Below are 12,324 nucleotides of genomic sequence, written 5' to 3' on the forward strand. Positions count from 1 at the left end.
TCCCTAACACTGAACACATCCTTGAGCCTGCAGGACCTGCAGGCAACAGCTCGGCCAGCATGACTGCGACACCAAGTCTTTGATTTTGTTTTTTCCTTGTGTTGAAGCGATCACTGAAATCATCTTCTCTTGTGAAGGTTGTTGAAACAGACCCTGTGCCAGTGAAACTGCACTATGACAAATCACATGACCAGGTGTGGGTGCTTAGCTGGGGTGACATTCACAGGACTCGTCCAACGCTGCAGGTACGTGAGCCTGAAGTCCTGTGCCAAGTTGTGTGCTGGTTTTGGTAATGCCTGTTGAAACTATGAGATTGCCTTTAACAGTGCTACTTAAAGAACTGCATCATCTAGAGCCTCGACTCTGGGTAATTTCTTGAAATAAAGAAAAAATGTTAGATTTACTGGGGTAATTTATTATTCATTTCCTTAGATATATAACAGGGAGCGCAATATACATTTTTAAAACACCTATTGTTGCTGACGATAACAGCTATGTTACTATGCACTTTTAGAAAGCTGGAAAGCAATTTCATAAAGAAAAGCATACAATAGAAAGCACAGGGCATAAGGAGCAGACCATGCATAAGTAGCTTGATAGTGTCATTATCATTTGTCATGCAAGTAATTTACCTACCCATTGAGTATTCCTTAATGCCAGGGGCACAATTCTACTGAAAGAATGGGCCATCAAGCACCATAATATCTCTCAGCTTAATATCTTTCTGCAAACATTTGAATGTCTTTCACATATTTCACACATTTGAAAACCTTAAAAAAACGCCACTATACCTTGATTTTCAAGCTGTAGGAAAGAAAAGATGAAAGTTGGCCACAGCACACATACAATAAAGATCTTTTTTTTAATGTATTTTATATTTGTAATCATCTGTAAAAAAAAATGTCTGTACACAGGAAAATACTTCTCCTAATTGGTTTATTTTTTTCTTCCTTCAAACGTAGTAGCATTGTACAATGGCACACATAGTTGTGTAATTACAATGCAACCCAATGTCTAATTACAAAATGTTTGCAGTTTCTCTTGTACTATATAAAATTACACTATATGTATGCTTGCAGTGTAATTAATAAGACATAACCTAAAAGATAAAAAATAAATAAATAAATAATAAAACTTCGAAGTAACCACCACTATGCAAGGAACCTTGCACTCACGAAAACATTACTAATAGTTACAGTAGTGGGTTATTTTTGAACCCATCAACCCTTAGTAATGAAGTGCAACATTTACAATGGGCTTCTAAGTGTCTGACCTGCAAAACCCAATGGGAAAAATGACCATAATGCCTGTCTCCTAGCAGAATTGAACAGCAGTTACTGCGACCAAGCTGGTAATGCTGATAGAGCTCTCTCAAGATCAGTGCGCCCAAAAACTTAGCTCCACATTTCAGGCAGGAGGGGTCTCTCAAATCATCTTTAATCCTGAGGTGTGGATATAGGTCAGACAGGGTGAGAATAGCCAGGTGAGTGACCTACAAGCTGTAGAGGAGGGGACGGGGGACGGGGGGGATAACAAGAAGAGCCTACTGGGAGCAGGTGCTAGCAACCGTGGGTTTACTGGTCCCTGTTTAGCCGTAGATCTGCAGATGCAGAACTTTATGCCTCTGAAGTTTAGCAAGAACTTGCTACTGCAACCCACATTTCACACTGTATTAAGGGTGGCGTAATTGATGGAAGGAGCTGAGCTTTAGATATAGTTGTAAATGAAATATTTTGCAGGACAGAATATCACACAAGATGAGCAAGATCTAAGGTGATAAAAATAAAAATAGCCTGATAGGAATTTTATTTTTTATTTTATTTTTTTAAACCTCAACAGCGCTATGACAAGACAAGTAACCATTTCATTAATGTGTCAAGGCTTTTGACATAGTAAATAAATTACTCAGTGCCAGTCTGAGTGATGCAATTAAATGGAAAGTGACTCTCGGCTGGAGGCAGCTGGCTTGTATTGGAGTGAAGGACCAAGGAAGGGTCAATCATTCCATCCATGCTTTAATTAAAAAAACAGTGTTGGTCCAGATCATTGCTTTAGAAAAAAAAAAAAATCACACTGCACTGGCATGTTAATCATAGTTCACCATAGAAGAGTGTTGCGAAGCATGAATATGTAGACTAATCCTCATAGATACACTTGCCCAACAGTATATCAGTGTGTCATCTAAAGTTTTCAGAAAACATATACAGGACATTGATTTCGGCTGAAGTCAGCTGCATCCACAGGTGAGGTCTAATGAAAGCTGAAGTGCATTGCTTTATACATGCAGACAAACATACAAAAAAAATGAATATTTCTTAATGTATTGTTAGATTTATAAATGGCGGACAGTAATCAAACCAACTCAGAAGTATCACAAAGACAGCCTGAATGGTTAGGCAAACACTACAATCTGCATAACTCATTGTTTTCCATTAGACAATGTTTGTTCTGGCCTTGTCAAAAAAGAAAGAAGTAAATAAATAAATAAATACAAGTAATCTGTTTTTTGACGGTTGTGCTTATACCGAGTGCCAACAAAAGAAAAAACTGCAGTAATTTATGTATGTTGAGGTTGATTATGATGTATGAATATTTTGCGCTGATACTGTAGAAAAATATCATCCCTAAGCGAATTGAAAGATGCAATCCATCAAGACTGTTTGTGTCCTGGGAAGCTTTCTGATCTGTCTCTCTTGTCACTTCCTGTATAATCCCATGTTTAAGGCTACCGCTTGTTTAAATACTGTGTTGTGCTTCAGGTCATCCCTCTAGCCAGCGGAGGAGAGGAACACCAAACCACTCACACTCCCTTTGAGAGAGTGGAGAACTTCTTTATTCCACCAACAAACCTCATTATTACACACATAAGGTAAGATAAGCAGATGAGAAGCTGCCACTCTCAGTAGCTTTGTCCAGTATTCACTAAGACATCATTTATACCATACTCTCACTATATCCTGCCCTAGACCACTTTTTTACATTGTAAAATCACATGCCCATTTGTGTGTGTGTTTCAACAAAATCCTATTTAATATTAAGTAATGCATTTGAAATTAAATAATCATAATTTCCTTTTTGCATGGGTACTGTGCATGCAAGTCATATATAAATATATAAGCATGGGTAGAAAAAAAGTTTCTGCTCCCTTCACTTAAATTTTCAAGTCTAAGGCTATTGCTGTCAGGCACATTGGTAGTTAATGTCATTATCCCTTTACTCAGTGATTAATAAGTATGAAGTTAAGTGTGAAATAAGGCTGTCAATGCATACATCAGTGTCTAAATTTCTAATTGAACTGGCTGGTATGCTAAAGTCTCATTATTTGTTTTAAATGATTGAAGACCCTAGAAGAGCAAACCCTCTATGCAGAGATGTGTCTAAATTATAATATATAACATAATATATAATATAGAAAAAATGATTTTTACTTTCCATTGAGAAACATTACAATTATTCTTTGTAAATTGCAGTGATTTTTACATAATTGTGCAACCGCACAGCACCTTTAACACACTAACACAAATAACACTGTTAAAAACACTGTTTGCAATCAGCCCTGCAATGGATTCTGGGATTTCAGTTTTAACGTAATTATATGTAATATCTATGGTATTTAACTGTCAACGCTACCCATGTTTTTTTAAAAGAAATATGGTCTGTTAAAACAACAGAAAATATCTGTTTTTACTTGTTTAATGTCAAAAAATGTTGGGTTTTTTTAGGAAATGTTCTGTAAAAATAAACATTATCTTTTTAGTATGAAGGTAATTTGCTGTTAAATGGAAGGTAAATGGAGGCAATTTACCTTCACTGTTTACCATAATTTTACCATTGAATTTAGACATTTTTACAGTGTACACATTTATTTACTAAGTAACATTTATCTAAATATACAATAGAGACACTTAATATAAAGTGCTGCCTGTTTTTCTACCAGTACAGATGTCTGCATTTCATCTGTCTTGGTCTTGTCTGTATTTGGCAGGTTTGGATTCATCTTTCTCAAGAATGAGCCGGCAGTGCACAAGATTGATCTGGAGACCATCTCTCGCATCAAAACCATCAGCCTCAAAAACTACAGCTGTGTCCCAGTGAGCATGGCCTACACCCACCTGGGGGGCTATTACTTCATCCACTGTGAGGGCAGGAACTCAACATCACCCCAGCCTCAACTCCTCATAGACAGTGTGACTGATTCCATCATCGGCTACAACCAGGACATAACAGGGACTCCGTACATCTCCCCGGATGGACGTTACGTTGTAACCGCCAGTGAACGCAACAGGAAGATCCGAGTTCAAACCATCACCTTCCAAGGCAGATTACAGTCAACAGTAGACCTCCAAACTAGCCTGAGCATCTCGGACGTGGCTTTCCAGCCGTCATTTACAGAGGCCAATCAGTATTGCATATACGCAGCCTCTCAAAATCAAACGGACATGCTCTTTGTGGAGCTGTCAACAGGGAGGCTGGATGTTGTGAGGAACCTAAAGGATCCCATTCCATCAGACGATTGGCCCTGGAGTCGTTATAACAGGGTGGTGAAGGACAGCGGGCTGTTTGGACAACACCTGGTTACTCCCTCAGAAGATTCTTTATTTGTTCTAAATGGGAAACAGAACCGCCTCCACTGTGAGGTTTCGGATATAAAGAGAGGTAACACAATCGTATGGGTTGGGGAGGTATGAGAAGGTAAAAGAACAGGATTAGAAGCAAGAATGTAATGGACTCAACGCTGGGACTGAGCAAGCAGTATAAAGGTACGGCTATTGTAAAAAAAAAAAAAAAAAAAAAAAAAAAGTGACAATATTTTTTACTCTGTGAGGATTCAGTGCAACAGTGATCTACGTGCACATATCCAAATGACAGCAATACATTATTGCACTTAACACTGAGGGTAAACAAAACTGGGAGAAACTATGCACAATGTACACAATTTCTTTTAGCATAACGCCGATTATTATTATTTTTTTTTTTATAATTTCAAAAGCAAATCATGCCACTGCTGAAGAATATTTTGTTTGCCTTTAATATATGGCTAATAATAATAATAATAATAATAATATATGCTGCCTGGTGTGATTAGTTTGACTTTGTTTTGACCTGGAATAATACTTTATTTCCCCCATTTATATAACACATACATACACACATGCACACACATACATACATACCAATCAATCATAGCAAAACTAGGTACTAATTAAATAAATAAAATGCACCCACCCAAAGGAAAAAATAAATAAACAAGCATTGTATCAAATTAAGTACTGCTGTTATGTTAACTGGCTACTGTGTAGGGTTTTTAAATAGAATATCAAACCTAAACTATATTGCTAGAAGAAAATATTAAGAATGAGCCACATTGGTCACTCAAGTCTGTAGTTTTGTTGTTTTTCTCTAGCATCAGGAGCGTTTTTGAATGTGTAATAAGATGTTAGCGTATTCTCTGATCTCACTAATAAATATACATTTCTATGTTAAATTGTGTTTTTTTTAAGACCATATTTAGATATGTATGGAATTGATGTCACCATTCATTAAACAACTCTCTTGTAAATACCATTGCAAATATAAACCAGTCTTGGTGCTCCAGACAGCCAGTCGTTTTCTCATTCAGTTAAGCAGTGTATATTGTGCATTCCTCTTGCTCCAAAGAGTCGTTACCGAGAATGTTGAATAATCACTCTCTGCTACAGCTAAAGTTTCTGATCACACAGATCTCAAGTGTAGGTAAGGAACATTAGATTTTACCAAACTTTAATGAAAAAGAGTAATTGAACAGGTGTATTGATCTCCCAGTCTTGTCTTATTGATTTAAAGCGTAATTATTCCGCCAACTCGAAATACATCCTCCTGTTGTAAAACCTATTGGAACCGACTTCCACAAGTTTTGTCCTTGATAACGTCATAGCTTGAAACCTTGGGGATGTTTCTCTGGTTTATTGCAAAGCTCACTCACACTTGAGTTCAGGTGTTGCATATTTAATTCTTTATTTTTGTACAAGGAACAGCAGCTGACTGTTTGTTTATATAATGTTTACACATATATACACACAGACCTTCACTGATGTAAAAATCAAGAGAAACTCTAGATCAGTTTTTAGAGCTTTTGGATTCTATGTGGAACGAATCATTTTGTTCTGAAATTACAAAAAAAGCATTTTACAAAACTACACATGAAGCAACCTGTAAGTTGATAAAGTGTTTACATAGAAGCCATATGCTTTACCTATTAGTTTGTGAACTAGCGTATATAGCCCATTATATACACCTTCTACAGATTTCCTGTGAGCTAAAATGTTAATTCTACTTTTAAAAGTGTACAGTTTGCACTTGCTCTCTTCACTACTGTTGCAAGGCCCATTTTGGCTGCCATAAGACCAGGTCTGTGTTGGGAACTACAATAAAATAGAACGGAAAGCAGGTTGTATTAACTCTGTGTCACAATGATTACCATGTCATTTTCCAATCTTACACAAACTTGAGTTATACACAAGCAATGGTATAGCTTGGTATTAAGAATATATACCGGCTTTCCAATTCACATAAACACACACAAAAAAAAATAAAAAATCAATCCACGAAACAACTAGACCACTGTTGCACTGAAAACAGATCAGCTTACACTGTGACATTCAGCTACAGTGTCTGTTGTATGATATTTTCATACTTTTAATTTGAAGAGTAAATACCGCCTCTTTTGCAATTGCTGGGATTACTGTTTCACGAAAGGAAAAACATCAATGCCTTTAGTGAAATATTCAAAGCTCCTGCTGCAGCTTTCAAGCCTTGAACCTTAGACTGGGATAAAAATGTTAGAAGTGCAATGATTTTAATCTGTGAGCACCAGCCCATACACACAACACTTTACAATTGTTGACTAATATTCTAAATGTGTCAAATCACAGCAATGAGGATACGGAGAGAAATACAAATACAATGACACATCGCCTACTTTTTGTAAAATATATTTAGTACCCAAACATGCAGGTATCCTATAAAATATTCAGTTTGATAATTTTTAACTCCTTTTCAAAGCAGTAAGTTTAAAATCCTACACAAAAATATTTTAAACACATTCTGAATACCCATACTGTTAATATGCTGTATTACAAGAATATCATTGCAGACCTAATCATTTTGGTCTGCTAGGCAGTAGTCACTGTTGTACATATATTATTGTTCTTGTTTAGAACACCTTTTGAATTTAAAATGTACAGATTTCATTTGGGTTTAGTGTGTGTATGAAGTTAAATTTGTAAAAAAAAAATATATATATATATATAAAAAAATTAAAGTAAATAAAAAACGAGAATAAAAAAAAAAAAAATGTAGCCATGCAACCATGGTTATGTACAGCAGCATTACCAATTGTATGTTTCACTCCAACAGATTAATTTAAATGAATATTCAGGGATTAACCTTTTGGGGTTTTGGGGGATCTGTTAATAAGGCAAAGCCAAAACTGACTTTAGACTTGTTGTTATCGTTTGAAAAGGCAATTGTTGTGGCACCCATTGTACTGGTATTGTACTTTTTGTCACTGTAACTCTACAATGTGAGATTGTTAAACAAAAGGGCACTTAATAGGTATCATGTTCCAATGCATATTTCACCTGTATTAATATTTTTACATTGTGACAACATCTATCTGTTCAAAGTGAACCCTTCCTATCTCAAATGTAATCCTCCTATGGCCCTTATAACCGGTGGTCTGCATAGATTAAGCCATGACTTACAGTAAAAGGCACATGGACAGACCTACCAAGCATTGGAAAGCTTGTTCAGTATGTAACAACTGAGCAGCACAAATCAATTGTGTGCAGTATGTACTTTACAGTGTTTGGTCTTCAGTGACAACATTGCTAGTCAGTGTAGAGACATTAGCTCTGACTTTTCATAAGTAGAGATGTAATCAAATGACTGTACACCTCTAAGACTCCTTTATTCCTGTATCCACTGTGATATTATTCCGCTAGCGAGGAGTAATGTTAGTTGAGGATTCTCTTGGAGTAGTGCTGTTAGCTCTAATAAGTGGCTGTCCTATTGGTATGGTTTCTACGTGAAGAATCGTGTGGTCCCCTTTTAACCCAGTAGATGGTTCCACTTTAAATTGATGCTAAGTTAAGTTAAACGGTTTTGATTCAATAAATACACCGGTCTGTCACCGGGCTTGGTCTATCTCTATGCAACACATTGCCAAAATAAATCAAGGGTGAACGAGTAGCCAATCCAACAGCAGCTCAGTTATGACATCAGTGGGTCAAACAAAGTTTTGGGAAGGAACGTTTGACCTTTCAAAAATGTAGCTCAATCTAATTAACTTGCCGTATGTATTTGGGGATTTCTGTTCAATCCTCAGCTATAGAGATGTACACTTTTTAAATTGTTCAATACAGTCTGGTTAGATCTTACTGGCATCATTGCAGTGGTTACATTAGTTCTTTTCACAAAATCAAATGTGTGTCGTCTCCGTTGTTGTCTGTTTTATAATGGCCTCTCCACTGGTACTGCTGTAAACTGTATGTTTTGTATATTTTAACCTTCCCCACCCTCACCCCATAAGTACCAGTTTACCTTACCCAATGGTTTACAATACACCTAACTGAAGTGATGTAACTGGGTCACTTACTGTAAAGAACTAAAAGTATATGTTGTTGCCTGGGATGTAAACTCTCCTTTTTCTGCAATTTTGAAATAAAAAAGTGGTGATTTTGATTGAATTAATGCTTCTTGCTACTTATATATTATTAGATATATATATATATATATATATATATATATATATATATATATATATATATATATATTATATATATATATTATATATATATATATTTTATAGTATATTAAAAAGATTTCTTTTCTAAAGGCCTTTCAAGATACAGTACATTAATATAAGCACATATGAACAACTACATTGCTTCTTTGTTTAATGACTGGCAACGTATTACATTGACAATTTTTAAATAAATTGAAAACATACTTTTGTCTCTATACATACTTTTGGGCCTTTATGTCTCTATAATTTGTATATATAATGTACGCATGTATGTGTATATCTGTGTATGTATAGTTTTATCCTTATTTATTTGGTTTGAGTGCTTTAGCTTTTGCTTTATTTGCTATAATTTTAAAATGTTATTTTCTTTTGCTGTTTTTATTGTTTATATTGTTTTTATTGTACTTCTGAATGTTCTTTTCTTTTTGTTAAAAGCACCTTGGGATGGCTCGCCATGAAAGGTGCTTTATAAATAAAGTTTGATTTGATTTCATTTTACCTTACCATGTCAAAAACCGGGCAAGATGACAATAACAAAATCATCTGCATTACCCATGGAGAACATCTTCAAATCATATGCTGTTTTTCCATGAAGGTTGTCTAGTCAAGTTTAAAGTACAGTGCTGTTGACAAGCATTAAATGATTACACTCCATGAAAAGCATTAAGTCGGCTACCAACAGAGATACATAATTCTTCCAGATAGTTCAATTATTCAAGTCCGCCCTGGGCTAAAGAAAGCCCTCAGCCAAACAGCCCTTCTGGTGTCTAATATTAGGATACAGCCAATGTAATGGGTCTAGTGTATCCACAGCAGGTTATTGTAATGGATCTAGTGTATCCACAGCAGGTTATTGTAATGGGTCTAGTGTATCCACAGCAGGTTATTGTAATGGATCTAGTGTATCCACAGCAGGTTATTGTAATGGGTCTAGTGTATCCACAGCAGGTTATTGCAATGAGTTTACAGTGTATCCACAGCAAGTTATTGTAATGAGTTTAGTGTATCCACAGCAGGTTTTTGGAATGTACTGAAGTTCCTGGTTTGTTTAAAAACTTGCAGTTGCTTGTATATGTTGATGACCTGGCAAAAGCCTGTGTTGTAACAGCTGCGCAAGTGGGAGAGGTATGAAGGGCATTTGATAGATTTACCAGAGGATGGACCTTTGCCAGTGTCAATCTCTCTTCAGATTTGAGATAAAAAGTTCCCTGCAGCCAATGTCATTCATTGTTTCAGAAGAAGCCAAGGCACCTTGCAACAGGGTAGAAATAATGCAATGTATACACTATAGCATGTTCTACAACTAGGAATCCATCTCCATTATTTCAAACAATGTGCCCGCAAGGAACATTGCCAATATCTTTCCATCACTGTCCAGTCTTTACAGAAAACAAGTCTTACTTCAGTATGCCGATCATATGGTCCTGGCAGTGCAGCTGTGAGCTGAATGTCACATATTGCTTGCTCAGATGGCTTAGCATGCACTTCTGATTTTTTATCTGTGTCCAGTAGACCGAGTTTAACATCCCCATCTGCTACTTTTTAATATGCCTTTATGGAAATCTTTTTAGCGGAGAGAACCTGATGATTTAGCGTGTGATTGATTCTAGAGAGGAAGCCCTTGTGGAGGAGATCAAAGTGAACATATCAAATACATTACCCTGCTCTGGTCCTGGGCTCAGCTGCACCATGCATACTGTAAGTTATTTACTAACTTCTCTTTTACACATTGCCTTTATGTTTTAACTTTTTTTTTTTAAGCTGGTAATATACAACCCAGTGCTGGTCACTATTTTCCTATGAACCTCCTACAAATTACTTCAAGCAACAACACTATGTTACAGGCCAAACACTACTCTGAAAGGAGAAGTACCTCATATTGACACCATGGTATGACAATTACAACACAAAACTGCCTGTCTATACCATAGCTTTATTAATGTTGCAAGTTCATTCTTTGTGTGTAGAGTGTCTCTTATTCTGCAAGATGACTTCTATTAAACAATGAGACATTCTACACACACACAACATATTCATTCAAAATAACTTGGATTTTCAGGCGTTTGCTGGATGCCACAGAGACATTCCATTTGGCTTGCAAAATAATGAAAGCGAGAAATCAGATATAACAGGAATGGTGCCAGACCACATGTAACCGTGTACTTAAAATAGTGTCCAGTTCATGAATGCTTCCACTTAAAGCACAAAACACAATTCTATTGCGATTCTAAAATCCGGTTTAAAAAATAATTTTTTTTTTAACACGTTAGTTGCACTGGATTCGGGCAAGTTGACCTTTTCTATAAGAATATCTCATAACTGGGGTGAAAAGCAATACCAGGTATACTATATAAAACTGCTGCGCTTTACAGCTGAACCAGGTGAAATGGGACAAAGCATCCATGCTGGCTTTGTGTGCCAGCATTACTGCACAGTGGCCAGCTAAACATAAAGGGAATATACTAAAAATAGCAGTGGTCTGTACGCCTCCTGTAGAACTGAAAATGACAGGCCAGTACATTTGAATGCAGCGTGGTGCGTGGGCTTGGTATCATATATTTCAATTCACAGACATGTACTGAAGGAATTTATTCATCTCATATCTAATTCTCTTATTTTAGTTTTGCAGCCCCCTTTTTGGGGGGTGAATTCTATCGTATTAATTTACAGCAACGTTTTGTCAAATTGAAGGTCTTTCGTTTTCAATTCGTACATTTCTTCCCCAACAACTGTAGGCATCAACCTTGTCCTTTGTCATTACATATAAACAGCTACATACTGCCCAGTTCCTTATGCAGGAGTATGCAGTCGTGTATCAGAATTCCTTTGTAATATCTTTTTTTTTTTTGTTTTTAATTCAGCAGAAAAATATTTGATATCCATGTAGGAAAACATATCTGAAGGTTCACTACACATGAACCAGCAAGCTGGAAAATTGTTTGCAACAACCGACTAGTTCAAGCAAGGCAGAAGCAAATTGATGTCTCAACCTCTACCTCTCCGTGGTACAAATAAAAAGGTAACAATTTTTGAATGGAAACTTGCACAGCATGTAGAGTAGACATCCACAATGCATCAGTGAAAACAGAATGGAGTTTCAACAGCAACACAGGGGGTCAACTGCAACGAACTAAAAGGAGCATACTAACTGGGGATGATCCCATGGTTAGTATGGGGGACGATATTAAAAACTAGTACGCAAGTTAACACGGATTGCAACAAACTGAGCTTCTCAAGATATTCCCCAGCTGCGTATTAAAAATGTTCTCAATTGCAACGAACCAGAAGTAACTGTTGTTGCCCTCTGGAGGATATTAAAACATGTTACTAAGTTAGTCCAGCAATTTCTGTAGACTAATGACTTCTGATATCGTATTAACTGGAACAAATATTTTAAAAATCCCCAAATGTACTACCAACTTTTATGAAACTGAACTACTCATAACCAAAAATTAGATAAAAAATAATTTGAAATCTTCTGGAGGGGAAAAAAAAAAAGTAAATTTAAAATAGATCTTTTACACATACGCACACTTCAA

General features: G+C 36.2%; 1 protein-coding gene across 1 annotated transcript in view; it reads left to right on the plus strand.

Annotated features, from left to right (window-relative positions):
- LOC121324875 (follistatin-related protein 5-like) overlaps window positions 1–8,705 on the plus strand; it is a 101,925-nt gene extending 93,220 nt beyond the window's left edge. The window contains exons 13-15 of the mRNA XM_041267080.1: window positions 138–245; window positions 2,760–2,869; window positions 3,986–8,705. Of these exons, the coding sequence (XP_041123014.1) occupies window positions 138–245; window positions 2,760–2,869; window positions 3,986–4,688 (921 nt within the window). The 3' untranslated portion in view covers window positions 4,689–8,705. The remainder of the gene's footprint in view (window positions 1–137; window positions 246–2,759; window positions 2,870–3,985) is intronic.
- Window positions 8,706–12,324: the final 3,619 nt, after the last annotated feature.

The sequence above is a fragment of the Polyodon spathula genome, chromosome 12 (assembly GCF_017654505.1).
Source record: "Polyodon spathula isolate WHYD16114869_AA chromosome 12, ASM1765450v1, whole genome shotgun sequence".
NCBI lineage: Eukaryota > Metazoa > Chordata > Actinopteri > Acipenseriformes > Polyodontidae > Polyodon > Polyodon spathula.